Source organism: Myotis myotis, unplaced genomic scaffold (assembly GCF_014108235.1).
Source record: "Myotis myotis isolate mMyoMyo1 unplaced genomic scaffold, mMyoMyo1.p scaffold_m19_p_1, whole genome shotgun sequence".
NCBI classification, from domain to species: domain Eukaryota; kingdom Metazoa; phylum Chordata; class Mammalia; order Chiroptera; family Vespertilionidae; genus Myotis; species Myotis myotis.
This window is the reverse complement of record NW_023416313.1, coordinates 44,624,553-44,644,100: the sequence shown is the minus strand read 5'-3', so window position 1 is coordinate 44,644,100 and position 19,548 is coordinate 44,624,553. Positions and strand designations below refer to the sequence as shown.

Below are 19,548 nucleotides of genomic sequence, written 5' to 3'. Positions count from 1 at the left end.
TTTCACATTTAAATACCAATCAAGATTAAACAAAATATTAAATCCCTGGACATATTTCTGTCAAATTTTAAGATATGAACATGACTTTAGAAATATTTCTATCAGGCTCTAGCTGGTTTGGCTCAGTGAATACAAGTCTGTTGGCCTGCTGGCTGAAGGGTCCCAGGTTCAATTCCAGTCAAGGGCACATGCCTGGGTTGTGGGCTCAATCCCCAGTAGGGGGGTGTAGGAGGCAACCAATAAATGATTCTCTTTCATCATTGATGTTTCTATTTTTTTCTCTCTCTCCCTTCCTCTCTGAAATCAATAAAATAAATAAATAAATAAATAAATAAATAAATACTTCTATCAGGTTGTTTTGAGAAAAGTTGGAAACTAATTGCTGACATGTGGTTCATATCCAATAATTAGAGAAGGGATTTTCAGGCTAACAAACCATCTGTCCTAAAATGTAATGTTTAGAAATTAAGGCAAAGTAAAAGTATTGCCATGCTAGTGCTCAATAATTAGCTGAAACTAACAAGAAATAAGTATTATTTATCTATTGCTACATATCAATAGATGCCTGATCACTACTTCTACACAATATTATCCTAGAGGTCCTAGCAAGGGCAGTAAGGAATGAAAAATAAATAAATAAAAGACTAGAAAGAAAGAAAGGAAATTCTTACCATTTGCAGATGTGTTTTACATGTAAAAAAAGTAGACAAATGTACAGGAAAATGATCAGAATACTAAGAAAATATAGCAATGTCATATATAAATGGTTAATAAAATCTATTTTATTTCTATATTTTAGCAAGAAAGAGAATATAAAATTTAAAAATAATTGCCATTTACAATAACCTAAAACTAAATTTAATATGTTCAAGCTCTATGCTGAAAAGCATAAATTTTTTAAAAAAATATTATTTAAATTAATTAATTGATTGATTATTTATTTTAGTGCCATTTGCCGGCAACCACACCCACGGACAGATAAAGTTAAGAGAATAAATCTCATTTTGGTACATCAGCATAAAGTTGATGAATATTCTATTGATCCTCCCCTAAAACCTCCTCTAAACGCCCAGCATTTTAAACCTCTGAAAACCAAGTTCCCAGTGGGTTCTCCCTCCAGGGAGCATGCCCCTGCCATTCCCTTTCACCTCTTCTTCCTCCATAGGCACATATATTCTAAACTCCAAAGGACCCCACAAGCCTTGCAACCAGGGGACCAATTGGCAGCAGCAGCGCGTCCAGGGCTAACCTCCTGAACTTGTCTCCAAGGTCCCCTTTTCTCTGACTTTCCAGTGAGCCCAAGCAGCCCAGCCTAGGCTCTTCAATTACGTCTTCTATGCCCTTTGTTTCACTGTCCTAAGCGTGTTTTTGCTGTAGTCAATAAATTCTTGCTTGCTTTTTACACTTTATCTCTTGATTGAAATATTTCCTTCAAGATGTCAAGAACCGAGGTCTCATTGTTTCAACAGTAACACCCCAACATAAGCTCTAAATTTTATGTTCACACAGCTCAAAGGAAGAGACTGGGACCTCTCCAACAATTCTCTGTCCCCTACATTCACTGCCATTGTCTAAAGATCATTCCAGATGGAGGACCACCAGCGTTTGGGTGATTATAGCCCTGTGCTTTCCCAATAACTACAAATACTGACTGTCATCTCTCTCTGGCTGGTTACTAGGCTTGAGACAGGTTAGTAAGGCAGGACAAGCACAATAGGGAAACTGAGACAGATAGTTAAACAGCAATTTGTAGCCATCTAGTAAGTCCTATCATCTCTAAACCAAGGATACTTAAGAGTAAATAATTTGCACTTCTCAACCAGAGGGTAAATAACTGAGAACCATAAATTTTATTGCATTAATTTATTATTCTGCCATAACAAAGTACCATAAATTTAGTGGGTTAAAAACGCAAATTTATTATATTACAGTTCTTAAAGTCAGAAATCTGATATGGGCCTCACCAGACTTAAACCAAGGTGTAAGTAGGCTTCAGTTCTTTTTTTACCCCCTGCCTGTCTCTTTCTCTTTTTTATTAAACATGTTTAATATTAACGTTATTGCAGATGTCCCCAACTTTTCCCAATTTTGTCCACCTCCACCCATTCCTGCCTTCCCCTCCCTGGGCCTTTATCACACTCTTGTCTCTGCCATGGAGTATGCATATATGTTCATTTTTTTGAAGTTTCTGGAGGAACCTGTTTCTTGCTTATTTGGAGAGTTCTCAGAATTTACTTCTTGTGGTTGTATGATTGAGTGGCCCATTTTCTTTTGGCTTATAAACAGAGCTGTTGCTAACAGTTTTTCTATTTATTTATTATTTATTTATTTATGAATATATTTTTATTGATTTCAGAGAGGACGGCAGATGGAGAGAGAGATAGAAACATCAATGATGAGAGCGAGTCATCCATCTGCTGTCTCCTGCATGCTCCACACTGGGGATCAAGCCTGCAACCCGGGCATGTACCCTGACTGGGAATTAAACTGTGATCTCCTGGTTCATAGGTTGACTCTCAACCAATGAGCCATGTAGGTTCTGGGGATTAGCTCATAGGCATTTTTGAGGGCCATTATTCTGCCTTTCAAAGTTGTTAAAGTGAATTTAAAATTACCCAATGAAACAGAGGATTGTACCATGTTTATGAATTGGAAGACAATAGTCTAAAAATTTGAATTCATTTTTATTGTGAGTCAAAGCCTTGTGTAGATCCTAAAATGTTGTGGAAATAATTCTCTAAGAAAAGAAGGAAAGTCATGGCTGGTGTGGCTCAGTTGGTTGAACATTGTCACGTGCACCAGAGATTGCCAGTTTGATCCCCAGTAGGGATCATGCAAGAGACAGCAGAAAGATGTTTCTCTCTCAACAATGTTTCTATTTCACATCGATGCTTCTCTCTCTTTCTCCCTCTCCCTTTTTTTTCTCTAAAATCAATAAAAACATATTAGATCCTCTTGGTATTTACCAGGGTCAAATTTTCATTCAGGGGAAGAAGGCATACTTAGTTCCCACATTCTCTGAATAATATCTCTGCCTTCAGTTTTATGGCATCTTAGAAACCTCGTATCCTACATGAGCTTCCTATTATTCTATAGGTAACATCTTTAAGTGTTTATATACGTTCAGAATAATGAAATTCACTAAGTTAAAAATTATCCTTTTTAACTATGAGACAAATTTTTGTTGGGTAGTTTAATCAATGTCAGTGAATGAGAGATTTTAGTGTTCAAGAGATGGGAATTAAGAGGATTTAAAACACTTCGCTCTTAGGACATGAAGAACTTTTGAGAGTAAAGTGTAAATAAGAGAAAAAGTTATTGAGGTCTGTGAAATGAATTCAGTCATCAAAATAAAATGCAATGACAATTCTGATGATATTTAAATATGTGATGTGATGGCCGTAGATGAAGAAAGACTAAAAACTGCAATACAGTATGCTTATAGAATTGATATGTTTGAACTGCTAAACATTTTCAGTGTTTCATCTCATACTTTTGATTAGTGGTTGTTGTAGACAGTTGACAAAGTCTATGTGTAGTAGCTGTCATCTGTAGGTTCTGAGTAGTGCTGTCAGTTGTAGGTTATGGGGCATTTTTGTACAGGAGTAGTGGCCCCGTGAGTTGGAGTAACAGGACCTGAGGCATTAGATTGTGGAATTGCAGTGGAATCCTCAGCAAGCTCTGAGTCATATTAATATTTATATTCACAGGTGGAATGATAATCTTCAGTGCCATAGATATACTCTTTAGGATTTCTGACACCTTTTCCAGGACTCTAGCCTTGGAGAGGGCATGACCCACTCAAAACAATTAATGTAATAGTGTTAGAAACAAATTCAATTTGTCTAAGTCAACAGATAATTTCAATTATAAGTTTAGTTAGCTATTACATTTATGTCCAAACTATGGAAATCCAAAAGCCTCTAGAAAAACCTATGTCTTAATCTCTTTCTTACCCACATAGATACCTTAGAAGGGGTTTCTCCTGGGTTCTGATAAGATTTTATCTTCTCTAGTCATTTCTCCAAGCAAACACTAGTGAGCTTGGTTTGAATAATGAACCCGTCGTCCTTGAATGTTCCTCTTACTTTTTTCCTACTGGGGAGAGACTGAGAAAATTTAAATGAGTGTTGTTGGCAAGGATTAATATTGATTAAAAGAAAGTCAAGTCTGTTGACAAAATCAGTTGTTCCTGTGGGTTCTTCTCATTTATAATTTTGTTTTGCTCTTTCATCTTTACTTAAGAAAAAGGAATAATAATTTTATTCATTATAAAATTTTTATTATTTGTATTATTAGTCAAAATCATTAGTTAAAAATTTATTATTTCTGTGGCATATGGTATGTCAAGGTTATTTTTATCCTTTAAGGTCTTTGTCTTAACCATCCCAACACTGGTTGTAGGTATTTTGGGATAAATAATTCAAAAGAATGATTTTTAAATATGGAAAATAACTATGGTGATGCCCAATATTAATTTTATAATATTTTTAACCTTGATGTTAAGAGTTTTGGGAATTTCTCAATGTATTTCTATGAAATAGATAATTAAAAAGAATACACTTGACCTTTCAAATCTATTTTTGTTGTTCAGTCTTGATTGTTAAGTTTATAGCCTTTAGACTAATAACATGGCAGCCAGCCACTTCAACAGTGCCTCGCATTAGGAAGATTGGGAAGAGCACATGCCGTCGTCTCCTTCTACACAGTGTGCTAGTTAAGATAACACATGATATTTATCTAGCAATTTAGTTGTCATTCTGCTGACATTCAGCTTTCTTTCCTTTAAAACTGAGATTAAGTTATAAAAACATCCTCCCTTTAAACTTTCAAATTGCTGTGATTGGTAATATGATTTGCAGTCATTTTATTTTGAGTTTAAAATTGGCCTAACAATATATTACTGACTTGGATAGTTTGATTCATAATTACTAAGAAACCGCTAAGGTTAACTTAGTTATTCCAGATTTTTGTAAGAAAAGCCTAGGTTTAAATGGGTATTTCAACTTCAGTCTCTGATAATCCGTAATTACTTGATTGTTTAACAAATATGTATTTAAATTCTACATTGTATTAGGTCTTATGTTGGAGAGGCAGTAATGAGCAGAACATAGTTCATATGCAGAAAGGCCTAAGCACAGCAGGAGAGGTGGGCCGGAAAGTATAACAGTTTGATGAGTACTAGGAGGGAAAGAAAGTGTCAGGGCCGGGATGCTGTGTTAGTATATTACTGGAGCAGTTGACCTTGGAAGTTCAGGAAAGGTTTTCTTAAGGATGTAATAGCTAAGTCAAGGAAATAAATTTTGATTATGTGATATGAATTATCAAAAGGACTTAGGAAGTTTCAGAGAAACTAGTAAGATGATGCAGTAAAGCCAGCATGGTGTTTTTGAATTGTTGGGGTGTGCAGTATGAAGATCTAATAGAGAGAAATGAGGTGGCAAGGCAATGATAGCAAGATCCTGAAAGTTGACTTTATTTGCAGACAATGAATGTACTTGGAAATGTCACTTAGGGGATTTAAGAATAAAGGGACGATCATTTATTGAACACTTGACCAATATAAGGACTCTAATAAATGTCTCAGATTAAAGGTTGTATGTTATAGTAGTAAGATAATAAAGGCTGATAGGCTGAATTACTGGAGTTCAAAGCTAAACTAGACTATTTAGTAGCTTTTTGATGTTGGAAGAATTACTTAATTTCTTTGAGCCTCAGTTTTCTCATTTACATATGAATACCATAACACTACTTCTCTAAGAGACTACTATATGGGATAAATAAATACCTGACAAATTCTTGTTATAGAGCCTGCCACATAAACAAACAAACAAACAAATGTTAGTTTCCATTCTATTTATTACTCAGGGTCACACAGTTCATCAATGTGACTTAAAACTGTAATCCAGTTCTATCCAAATCTAAAGTCTATAAATCTTCACTATTTTAAAGATGTTTAACTATTTTAAATTTGTTTTCACATATACAAAATGAGAACTAATAACAAATTATTTCAAAAGGTTAAGAGGTTGATGTGTGTGCGTGTTTTATACATTTTAAAGTGCTATATAGATGCTTATTATATCACTAGAAGCCCAGTGTGCGAAATTGCGCAGCCCCATGCACCCATGTCCACCTCGCTGTGCCCACTCTTTCGCTGGACTGCCTGCCAGCCACCAGCCTTGCTGCGATCGGAGCCTGTGGGCCATGCCACGTGAGCCAAAATTGCGTGAGACCCTAGACCCTCCGCACGAGGTGAGACCCCAGACTCCAGACCCGCCACGCTAGGTGGGACCTCAGACCCCAGACCAGCCGCGCAAAGCAGGACCCCAGACCTGCTGCGTAATGCAGAACCCATCAATGCATCTCCTGGTGACTGGTTGTTTGGTTGTTATGGCGTTATGGCCATGGGATTTTTATATATATATAGATTGCATTCTAGAAGACCTGAGAACTTTCAAATAAGGTTGTTTTGTACAACTTAATAAAGTGTTTTTCTGCCCTAGCCAGTTTTGCTCAGCGGATAGAGCATCGGACTGTGAACCAAAGGGCATGTACCTAGGATGCAGGCTCCTCCCAGCCAGGCCCTGGTTGGGGCACATGAAGGAGGCAACCAATCAATGTGTTTCTCTCACATTGATATTTCTTTCTGTCTCTCCCCCTCTCTTCCACTCTCTCTAAAAATCAATGGAAAAATATCTTCAGGTAAGGATTAAATAAATAAAAAAAGAAAGAAAGAAAGAAAGAGAAAGAAAAAAAGAAAGAAAGAATGTGTTTTTCTAGATCTCATTAGACTTGGAAGTCCCAGTGGGCACATAAATTCTTTGGTATGAGCTAGTATTAATACTTATGAATGCTTTTCTTCTTTCAAAACATTTTGGTTCCATTTTATTTTATCCACCAGACTGGAAATGCATTTAAAGTAGTGTCCACATGCGTAAGAGCATGGACTTTAAAGCAAAACTCCCTGGGTTCAAATCCCAGCTCCCGTTGGGGGAAATCACTTATTTCTTTTTCACAATAATAACAATAACAACAATAATATGTAATCCATGAGTGTATATTAAATAAGTAAATACATGTAAGCAAAGAATATTGGCCTATAGCATGTACTGTGTAACTCTTGATTGCTTATTATTATTAAATGTTATTGTTTTATATCCCACAACAATTGTTATAGTACCTTGTATACAGTAGCTGGTAAATGTTTTGTAATTAATTTATTAAATTCTACCTCTTTCACATTTTTAAATTTTTTTCAAGAAATTAATGGTCATAGCAAATGAGGCTTAGTGATGTCAGATTCCTGACCAGGCCTGTCTTCCAGACTCTAGCATTTGAGTGAGGAAGAAAGTAAGGGCTCATAAACTACTTCCAATAATAGCACATCTATTGAAGATTTCAGCAAAAGACTTTATGGGTGATCAGTAAGAACTTTGTAAGGGTTGAGTGATTTATATTTTTCCTGTCATGATATGTTAAATATGGAATAAGCACATAAATGACCCACTAATTTTCTTTGCAATATTTGATTAAGAATATTGCAGGTCAAGAGCCTCAGTCAACTCCTGTTAATGTTGCCATGGATCTGTTTGTAGTTGTGATTATCTGTAGCTTGTGCCAGAATTTGCTCTTGGGAATGATCTAAAGTTAGCAATATATTTTGGCACTTAAATTTAATGCTAACTCTAGAGTCCCCATGATTCCAGAGTCAGTTTGGGTTCCTCTAGATCGGAACACCATGACTTAGATCTTCTCTGGTCCCAATGACCAGGCTGAAAATTTAGATGTTCCAGTGTTATTCTGGAGAAGATATTCTTAATCAGTGTTAGGCCCTGGAGCACTTTGAGAATCAGGTGGAATTATGAACTTTGCCCTCAGTTAAACTTGTGTAATCAAACTCACACTAAATTTGCCTTAGAAAGTCAAGGTTTTAAAGGTCCCTGAGACATATCCACAGACTCAAGTTAGATCCAGTTGCATTCAATTGGCTTTATTGTACAAGAACCAAAAATTTAAATGTCACATGAAAGTAGAATGTAAGGGGAGAAGAAAGAGCCGAATCTGTGAAAATCACATTCTCTCTTGACTGAAGGTAGACAAGTGGCCAAAGGAGAGTTTGAATTGGTTTCAACAAGACCTATAAAAAAATGATGACAGTTCAGGAATTTAGTTCATAATCTGTTAATAGTTATCATGATATGTAGATTTCATTAAGCTTTCATAAAAAGAGTTTATCAAATTAAATATTTAAATGTAAATATTTAAGCTTGTCATATAGTGAACTGAAAATAATTTTCACCTAATATTTATAGACAGACACTGTCCTTTACATGCATATTTATAAGAGATTTTGTACAATGGTTTTAACTTAAAATCTATATTTTTGGATTTTGAACAAATATAACTATAGAAATAATGATTATTCTATTCAAACCACAATCATGTAATAATATTTTAGATCAATAAAATATATAACTGCATACTAAATTACTTGCTTTCCTGTAATCTCCATTTATTTTTCTCATTTTTTTCCTAAATTTTAACACATCAAAATTTTATCCATCTTGTCTTCTTTTTTTGTATTAGATGTCCTATTAAATATCAATGAAATAATACATTATACACATATGCTGATCTAAGTAAACAAAATTTTTTGTTTTTCTTCAAATTAAGCAGCCCATATGGAAATAGATGGCATAATAAATAAGCCTCACTATCTGAAATCAATAAGGACAAGATATTGGCTATAAGTAAATCTTAATATTTATTAATTTTACTTTAGTTTTTCTAATGTGTTACATTTTACAGATTGATACATTTTTACAATTCTGCAATATGCAGTCTCACTTATACCTCATAGTCACCAAATTCTGAGAAAAGGAAAGTTTGGAGAGACTAATGACTTGCCTAATCAAACAGATGGAAGAATCAGCCTTCTCTGATCTAATGCTATTACCATTATATCACAGATCACTGTTGTATTTTAGATCATAAAACCTGGAGACAATGTGATGAACTGAATATATTTGTTGTGGAGACTCAAACATTTTTAACTTTTTCCCTAAATTATTTCACACTCTGGTCCTTTCCTATTTTATTAATCTTTCTTTTTATTTTAATTTCTTCCCATAAATTTCAAGTTATTTTAGACCCTGCCATTATCCATTGATTTAAGTAATAAATAGTAACATTTTACATCATATTTAAGGTTCTGAAAATATCCTTTTAATATGTGTATGCTTTTCAAGTTAAGAATTAGATTCTTCCATGAATTTGACTTAAGAGAAGATAAATTTGGGGTGCCTAACAGCATGGATTCTTTCACAAACTATATCTGAAATAAAAGAATGAATGGGAAAAATATTTCCTTTCACTGTATTCAGAAAAAAATTAGAGTGCAAGAATACTGTTAAACAATTAAAATGTATTTAAGTTCACATCCTATATACATTTTCTAAGAAAACATTTTTGAAATAAGAAAAATCATGATTTTAAGATATAATTTTATTCTTGTATGAAAATAGTAATGAAATAAAACTAATAAATTCTAGGAGTGTTCCAACTGTCCAAAAAAAGTTTGATAATAAAATACCCAAGTTTTCTTCATTTTGTAAAATAAGGTTATTTTTTACTTCTTGTTGGAACAAAATCTACTGTACCAATGCTATGGCACCACCAAATTAAAATTGTAAGTCGCCTATTTTGCCTGTCCTCATAACATACTTAATTTATCTATTTCTACTATATTTAGATTTTGTGACTATGTTGATAAATCCATAAGTCTTGTCTTTATTTTTTCTTTTGCTCACTTACCTGTGTTGTCTTCTTTGATGCTTCCATGGCGTTTTTAGACCACGGTGATAGGTTCAGTAATTGTGACTGTGGTGGTCTCAGGTGTGCTTGTGATGAATTGTGAGGAAGCTTCCTGATTAACCACAGAGCTCACTGTTGGTTCACTGGACAAAATAACTGTTGGCTCATCAGCAGCAATGATATTGATGGTAGGGGTGACTGCCTTATCCTGATTTTTCTTTGGGGGGATGGCAATTTGTGATGGAGTTGATTCACTGGGTGGGAAAAATGGTGCCTCATCGGCAGGAATGGTATTGGCAGCAGGGGTGACTGCCTTATTCTGATTTTTCTTTGGGGGGACGGCAATTTGTGATGGAGTTGATTCACTGGGTGGGAAAAGTGTTGCCTCATCAGCAGGAATGGTATTGGCAGCAGGGGTGACTGCCTTATCCTGATTTTTCTTTGGGGGGATGGCAATAAATGATGGATGTAGGTATGGGTGACGTACCAGAGTGGGTGGGTAGATATTTGGCAGGGCTTGCCATTGAGGAATTTGGGCATGTGGCCTAATTGAAACTGGTTTTGTATGATATGGGTAAGGCATATATTGGTTATTAATTGGTACAGCTGGTCTATATTGGTAGTAATTGGGTGCAATGCGCGGATAATTCTTCCACACATAATGAATTGGAATATATTTGACTGTGCTTTGATCAAACAATCTTTTATCAGTCTCATGGCACTGCAAAGAATAAATTGTGCAGAATGGTGTTATTATAGGATAGAATGTAGAGATATCGTAAATCAGAATTTTTTTGAAATAATGTTATGATATTTAACATTGACTAAGTACAATATTAAAAGTAATGAACCCCATAACCATATTTATTATTTTACAAGATATGATTTATACATTTCCCTTCCACTTCTTAATTTTCAACAAATATTAAAAATAGTTTCAAACAAATTAGATGAGGTAACTCATAATGTAAACCACATTGCCAAGAGCTTGGCATATATGAAGAGTGCTCAGTAAATGCTGAGCATCATGTTAGGTACAACAGGTAGAAACATCTCTTAGAGACTTTGATATACTATACACAAAGAGACCACACACAGAGAAATATATATATTTATATATTTATATATTTATATATGTATATATTTATATTTATATATTTATATATTTATATATTTATATATTTATATATTTATATATAAATATATATTTATATATAAATATATATTTATATTTATATATTCTATATTTATATATAGAAATATATATTTATATATATATTTATATATGTTTGTATTTACTAGTATATATGCAGTCTCAGCACATATTCATAATTGTTTAAAATTTTTTTTATCTAGAGATTAGGCTGAGGGCACATTTGTTTTTCCCCTAAATTAATTATAGCAGAATAGTAAAATAATATTATGTGGGAGATTCTGGATTTATACTTTAATTTTTTTCCAGTTTAATTTTATCCATTACATATAATTTAGGCAATTTTCTATTTTTATTTGTTTCTGCTCTACTGATTATGTATATTTATCAAAATATATCTTTAGGTTTTTTCCATATAAGTAGAAAAAATCAACAAAATTACACTGTAAGCAAGCATTTCTCATGAAGGGGGATATTTAAATATATTCATTTAAACATATTTGGGAAACAAAAGGAGGAAGTAAATACAAGTGGATGAAAAATACTCAAAGGTTCTTAGTGGGTTCTTTCCCAAAGTCTTAAAAAGTGGGCAGGAGAGATATCATTAAATTCTGCTTTTGTTTTCATATTTTCTCAATGTTAAATTAATGAAAGAGTTTTCTCATGTTGTTAAATATACATGAAGTCCAAAAACACATGATTTAGGTTATAAAACAAAACCAAGATTTATAGAACATTGAGGTTGATTCTTGTTTGCTGAAGGGTTTTTTACAATGATTATTAAGTTTTTTATGGAATTTAAATATTTATTTAGTTTTTAGACAGAAGCATTTTAATATCATTGGACTTTTCAGAATATTATACTTGGAAGTTCATGTCTCTACAAGAAGTAATTAAAGTAAACTTACTGTTTGTTGTTCCTGGTTTTGCACCTCTGCACCCTGGTGAGGTTCAAAGATATAGTAAGAAATACATTTTTTTAAAAAAAGGCAGGGTCTAGATTTTTGTGTGCTTATTAAAAGCTTTTATATTATAGACAAAACACTAGAGGCCTGGTGCACGGATTTGTGCACCTGTGGGGTCCCTAAGCCTAGCCTGCAGGTATGGGGCCAAAACCGGCTCTCCGACATCCCCCAAGGGGTCCTGGATTGCCAGAGTGCGAAGGCCAGGCTGAGGCACCGCTGGTGCACTATCAGGGCCGGGGAGGGACCACAGGAGGGCTCCAGGGCATTTCTGGCCCATCTTGCCCAGTCCGATCAGCCAGACCCCAGCAGCAAGCTAACCTACTGGTTGGAGAGTCTGCCCCCTGGTGGTCAGTTTGCATCATAGCGATTGGTCGAACGGTTGGACACTTAGCACATTAGGCTTTTATTATATGGGTGGGTTCCCTCAGCCCAACCTGCACCCTCTCCAATCGGGGACCCCTTGAGGGATGTCTGACTGCCAGTTTAAGCTGGCAGTCAGACATCCCTCTCATAATCTGGAACTGCTGGCTCCTAACTGCTCACCTTCCTGCCTGCCTGATCACCCCTAACTGTCTCTGCCTGCCTGCCTGCCTGATTGCCCCTAACCCCTCTGCCTGCCTGCCTGATTGCCCCTAACTGCCCTCCCCTGCTGGCCTGATCTCGCTCCCAACGGCCCTCCCCTGCCAGCCTGATCTTGCCCCCAACTGCCCTCCCCTGCTGGCCTGGTTATTCCCAACTGCCCTCTTCTCTGACCTAATCTCACCCCCAAGTGCCCTCCCCTGCCGGCCAATTTGGTTTTGATTTGTTGGTTTCTATGCCAGTCAGCGTGAAAAGCTCCGCCTCCTAGGCAGCCATTGGCTCCTCACAGTTCACCCAGATTTGGTTCTGATTGGTCGGTTTCTATGCCAGTAAGCATCTCTGGGCCTGATCAGAGAGGCGGTTGATCAGCAGCCCCCACGGAGAGAAACAGAGGCGTGCTGCTGGTGAAATCCCGAAAGAAAGAGAGAGGCAACGGCTGATCAACAGCTGCCATGGAGGCTGAAGATCAGACCCTGCCTCTCTCTCCCGGCCTCTCTCTGGGCCTGATCTGCAGCCCCCTTGGCAGTCAGTGCTGGATCTCTGAGCCCGCACCAGCAGCAGTCCGTGCTGGGTCACCACAGCAACCCAGCACTGACTGCAGGACTGACTTCTGGTGTTCGGTCGGTCATTGTGGGCCCTTGGTTTTTATATATTAGGATGGTTTCTCTTTTATTGTAGCATTGTAAAAATATTGTAAAGCATTTTCCATGGTTATTTCATCTACAAGGTCTGTGAACCACTCAAAAAGTGACAGCAATTTACCTATTACAATGATAATAATAATGAACCTCATGGTTAAATTGTCTTTAAAAATCATTACCTAGGAAAAAATATTCAAGGTTGAAAATAATATGGTCATCTAACTCTTGTGCCAACAAATGTATTTGATATTTATTTAAATAAAAACTATTAATAACATTGTTTGTATTAAATCTACATTGTTAGAAATAAGGGGAGCAATGAGCATATCTCTTTTTCTGTCTCCTAAGAAGAATTATGAATTTTATGTAGATTTAAAACAATTGCCTCTGGCATAACATCAATATATAAATGTTATATACATACTAATATTTTTTAATTTTTTAATTAAATTTTATTGGGGTGACATTGTACTAATGTTTTTTTAAATCAAGTTTCATTTGTTTTTATAGTACTTTTCTTAATCTGGTTTTCAATGTGCATAGGAAATCAGAAGTGAGAAAATTTCCATAGATGTATATATATGAAACTTTAAATAGTCATGAAGGCTTTATAAACTTTGGAGATGAGGTCATAATATAAAATATTTTTTAAATGATTGTTCTTGTTTAAGGCATGTCACACACACTCCTTGGATTAAAAAAAAAGTTTCTAGAAATCTTTTGAAAGTTGTAGGAATATAAAATCAAAAACTTGATAAAAAGAACAAAATTCAGGTTATGTTGAGATAGAGACTTGTTTTCTTCTAAATTGCTAATTTAAAGTTTAAAAGTTTAAATAGCAATATAAATATTATAAAAACTTTGCCTACACTAAGAAATTCTGATCACTTAAACATCTTAATATTATATCAATCTATATTATGTATTTCTGGCATATGTTTTAGTATTTTTTGAAGAGGTATAATCTCATAATATTTTTCCATATTTCTTTTTTTTAATATATTTTATTGATTTTTAGAGAGGAAAGGAGAGGGAGAGAGTGATAGAAACATCAATGATGAGAGAGAATCATTGATTGGCTTCCTCCTGCACGCCCCCTACTGGGGATTGAGCCTGCAACCCAGGCCTGTGCCCTAGGCCAGAATCAAACCTGGGACACTTCAGTCCATAGGCCGATGCTCTATCCATTGAGCCAAACCAGCTAGGGCTTTTCCATATTTCTTATAGTTTTATACTTATGGTTGAAAAATAAATGATCAATGATTATATCATGAAATGTTTATTTTTCACTCTGTTGTTAATCATTAGGCTTCTTTCAAAAAATGTTTTATTATAGAGAGATAAATAACATCTGTATACCAGTGGCCTTTTTAATACTCTCTATTAATTCCTTAATATATTTTCTCAAAAATGTGACTTTTGGGTTGGGGAGAGTGTGAAGAAAAACCTTTGATAGGAACTATCATATTGTTGTAGAGAAAAGTTGTGCCAATTTATAATGCCAATCAATAGGATATAAAATTGTGCAGTTCATATCATAATTGCTAATATAAATATTATTTAAGTTATTTTTATTTTAGAGAGAGGATTAAATGAACACATAAAAGATGCTCTCACATTATTCTTTTAATTTGTGTAATCTTGACTACTTATAAGATCAAATGATAAAATCTATAAAATTTTCATTCTCCTTTTGAATTATTTGTTCGAGTCCATTGAAACTTTTGTGAAGATGGAAGGACTGTTTGCGGGCTAGAGCAGGCTCTAGCTGAAGAAGAAGTTGCTATAGAGCAGGCAGTTGAGGATCATATTTTGATTTAAACTTTAGTGCTTATCTCTTAAAGAGAAAATCAAAGTTCTAAATGTACAGGTGTCTACAATAAAATGGAACTTCAAAAAATAAGTAAAAGAAAATAATGTGAAAGTCATAATAATTCAAATTTTTAAAAAGTTTTGCACCAATAATTTATATAATACAATTGTTTAAGAGATATGAACCTAAAAGCAAGTCTAAATTTAATAATAAATGAATTATGAAACAAGAACTAGTGCCCTTCCAAATCGTATGATCTAAGAGTTGACCATATTACATCATTTCATTTTATGTTTGAGACAATGATATTACATCATTTTATATTTGCCTTTCTATTCTTGCTGTTGGCAAATAAGTGCCTGGAATCACCAAATGAACACGAAAATAAAACAGAGCAATAGTCAAAACAACAATGAAAACATGTACAAAAAATTAAAAGAAAAAAACTCCAAAACCTTTTTCTTGGTCCAATAACCTTAATACACATGTAATTTAAGAAAATACCTAAAAACCATAAAGTTGTTAATGCAGATAATCTTTGGGAAGGAATCAGTCAGTTGACATAATAGGAAGAGTATAACAAAAGGTCCCATAATATTTGAACATTAAGGGTAGATGTGTCAACGTCTTTGAAATTGCTGCAAAAGCTTGAATAATTGAGGAATGACTATTTCATTACTCATGCTAACAGCCTGAGCACTTTTCCTTTCTCCCCCAAGCCAAGTTTATGAGACTTTAACATTGACATGGATGAGGTTGTTTTTTCTTCTATTATTTGATATGTTTAAAATTTAAAATCAAGAACATGAACAGGATTCTGACCCCTTTAAATACAGAATCAGCCTTCATGTTGTTTTTTTCTATGTCCTTTCCTCCAATTGTCAAAGATGAACAATGAACACTGATGATTTGACATTTTAAAAATTGCTTTCCTGTATATTTTCTCACAAGCCAGCACAACAAAGTTTCAAATGGCAGAGTAAAAGGTGAACATATTCATGATGCTAATTCAGAGAGTTTGGATAGTTCCCCACAGATCAATCTCTTGTGACTATATATTTGCATATGCAGAGATACATGTGAAAGGGGAAATGTTAAAGCTTTATTTTGGTCTTATACAATCTATAATAATAAAAGTGTAATATGCTAATTAGATCGGACATCCTTCCGGATGACCTTCCGGACAAAACTGCGGCGCGGCAGATGGGGGCTGAGGCAGAGGCAGCCGCTGAGGCTGCCGGGGCTGAGGTAGCTGTGGGGGCTGTGGGGGTTGAGCTCCTTGCACGAATTTTGTGCATCAGGCCTCTAGTAATATATATGAAAACATTATATAATCTACAAACCCAGACACTAAGAAGCTGCTATTGCCAATATTTTGATCACTATACTGTCCCATGTCATTATAACCTATGGGCAAGGCTTCTTGATAACAATTATTTGGGAACTTTCACTAAATGGTTTTGAATGCTGGGGGGGTGGGAGGGGGGGAGGGGAGGAAGGAAAGCTTGAAAAAACTTCTAATCTCCTAAGAATTTATTTCCTGAAGAGATTGGAGTTGTTGTAAGGTTAGAGTCTGATCCTCAACTGTAATTTCTGTATTCTTCTTTATAAATTATTTTTAGAGCACTTTATAATTCAAAAAGATTTTTAGTCCCCCCTTGTAATGTATTTTCTTTATAGTATTAGAATTTTAAAGGTTTTCTATACACGATAAAGTGGGATTTCTTAATTCCTGGGAAATAAAAGGATATTCAGAAGAACAAGACTTTAATTGTATAATATAAATAAATATAAAAGAAATTACTTTTAAGAAAATATATCTAATATGCAATTATTTTGTTTTATAATGTACAAATGTATTTATAAATTTATATAATTAAACCTCTTAAATAAAATTTCTCAAAGTAGCAATATAAATTGATTAGATGAAATTAACTTACCAAAAAAGGCAAGATGAATGCCAGGATATTCAAAATTAGGAAAAAACTCTTCATAATTGCACCTAAAATTGAAATTAAAAGTATTAAATTAAAAGGGTCTGTTACTAATAATTTAGGAGTGATTTAAAACAGTGTTGTTGTTGTTTTTTTTTTTAAGGAAATAAAAGCAGATTGATTTAGCCAATGTGGAAAATCTATTTTATCAAAAGCTTTGGAACACCCAAACTTGGAGTATATAATTTATAATTTTAATTTTTGGCTATATTACTGAAAGTATCATTACAAGGTTAATAATCTATTTACCATATACCAAGAATATACTAGGAAAAAGGCAGTGTGTCAAGTGTTGAGTTTATCATGGTGATTTGCTCTTGCCAGCAGGTAACATCGATTTTAGGAAGAGAGTTGGACCATCCACAAATTACTATAAGAGGAAAGAAAATGAAAATGCCCCCAAAGCGTTTTCTATTGATAAGTTTTCCATTAAGAATTCTTTATGTAAGAGATAGCATGTAGGTGGCATTTGCCCATGCAGAGATGAATATTATAGGGAGAGAAAATTTTCAAGTAGAGGAGAAAGCTTGGGAAGACCCATGGGTATTTGGAATGAAGTGTTTGATGAGAAGAGAAAGAAATCTGGGAAGAAAGTTTAGGGAAGAAAGGGGCCAGGCTTATATGCCAGGTTAAAGAATTAGGCGTGGCCTTGTAAAAAACAAAACCAGTTGAGTGGTTTTGAATTAGAGACCTATGTGACTACTTTCCTTTAGAGAACCGAGTCTTATCTCAGGCTCTGTCTCTACTTGTGTAACTTTGGCCAAGTGATTTCCTTTGCCCGGCCGGGCCTTACCTATTTTATCTGTAAAATAAAGGTTTAAACAAGGTGATTTCTAAAATTCTATAATTTCATGATTGATCTAACAGGAATTTGTAAGAATCTGAACTCTTCAGTTCACACAAAATTATATAACACACACACACACAAACATTCTGTAAAATGATAGCAATTCCTCCCTTTTTAGTATAAACAGAAATCAGAGAGATGATACTTATCACCTACTTAAACCTATGAAGTACTTAAATTTGCCTTATTGTGAAATAGAATTATTCACCTTTTATGAGGATATGAAAGGCATGTTTTAAAACAAGCTATATTATAACAAATAAAATTATGACACTTGGATAAAAATAAAATTAGAAATTAATTAAGGGATCCATGTGAATTATTATAACACACTCATCTTCCTGAGAAGTTAGTCCTCTGTATTTGTCTGAAGAGACAGGTTTATTGTCTTGAACACCTTCTTATTTTAGAGTTTACATCACGTTCAGTGGTGTAGCCAATATCAAACCTTGACTTTAACCCAAGTAAAATTCAAAATAAATTTGATCATAGCACCATACAAAATCTAAGGTTTAGATTAGACACTAATTTCAAAATGATGTCAATATGTATTCAAGCTTAACGATTTAAAGCTCAAAGGAAGAAAATGTATTTCTAGAATAACTTTGATAGTGTTATTAATAGCCAGTGTGAAAAGGAATCATTCTCTCTTGATGTTTCAATATAATTACCTTTCCTTGCGCTTGTTGGGTCTTGCTTGGCAGTAGGTTGAATTAGATTCCCAACTCCAGAGAAGTCTCAAGGTAAATAACTGAAGACTAATTAAAGGGTATTAGTGCCTTACATCATGCGATTTATTTTCCTCCTATGTTTTACCCAATAGGAAGATGACAAAAAGGAAAGATTTGATGACAGCCGGGTTATCTTTGGGTCAATCTTAGTAAATGAAATGTAGAGGGGGAAATAGAGTTACCTTTCATAAAGCTTGAAAAGAGACTATTCACACCTTTTAAATAATTCATTTTTATGTTTTATGAAGAAGTATAGAGGCATTTTTAAAATATTAATTGCATTCATAATGAACTAATCCCACCAATTTGAATTTAAAGCTACTGTTAGAATTAAAAATAGCTAGCCACAATTTCATATTTTAAATGTTTCTTTTTAGTTTAAGAACCTGGATATCAAGCAACCCTACATATATTATGAACTGCAGTTGGACTTCTTTCTCCTAGAATTATAACTATTGACCTTTAAAAATTAGAAAGTTACCACCTCTTACACACCCAAGTGCAATTTCTTACAAGTTAAATCCAAAAGTAAAATATTTTAATCAATATAAAGTGGGAAGTCATTTGCATTTGAGCTGCAATATGCATTCTTAAGTAAGTTCATGGTATAAGCATTTAATATATAAGCTATCAACTGGTTGATTTTTAATTTTTTATGAATCAAAATTGTATTCAGATTTTTAAATTTCAATAATATAGGTGAACCATTAAGGATCTAAAAAATTTAATTATTGAATTGGGGATAATTTTTCTATGTCAATGACAGCTCTTTCCGAAATGCCACCAATATGAGGGAAGGGTATTTTGGTAAAATACAGTTAAGCAAACAATTTGCCTAGATAACTCTGGAAATATTTTCTTTTGCTTGCATTTCTCTGGGGAAAATGTTAACTGTGACTTCACTTTAGCTGTGAAAGCCTGGCCTAATTGAGGTATTTACAGGAATCCATGTAGGACTGCCAGAGTACAAACAAGAAATAATATCAGCATTGTGGGTTTTTTTTACATT

General features: G+C 34.2%; 1 protein-coding gene across 1 annotated transcript; it reads right to left on the bottom strand.

Annotated features, from left to right (window-relative positions):
- Positions 1 to 9,850: 9,850 nt before the first annotated feature.
- Positions 9,851 to 16,961, bottom strand: CSN3 (casein kappa). Its single transcript, XM_036329413.1, has 4 exons — positions 16,908 to 16,961; positions 11,878 to 11,910; positions 10,241 to 10,537; positions 9,851 to 10,018 (listed from the first exon to the last, which is right to left on the bottom strand). Exons 1-4 carry the CDS (start codon positions 16,959 to 16,961, stop codon positions 9,851 to 9,853), a joined length of 552 nt encoding a protein of 183 aa, XP_036185306.1.
- Positions 16,962 to 19,548: the final 2,587 nt, after the last annotated feature.

Bases quoted from the DNA above. Each gene is read 5' to 3' on its own strand.
- CSN3 (XM_036329413.1), bottom strand. From the start codon at position 16,961: ATGAAGAGTTTTTTCCTAATTTTGAATATCCTGGCATTCATCTTGCCT. The intron at 10,538-11,877 runs GTAAGTTTACTT...TATTCTTTGCAG, and splicing joins AAAACCAGGAACAACAAACA to TGCCATGAGACTGATAAAAG. The intron at 10,019-10,240 runs GCAGTCACCCCT...AATCAGGATAAG, and splicing joins CAAAGAAAAATCAGGATAAG to GCAGTCACCCCTACCATCAA.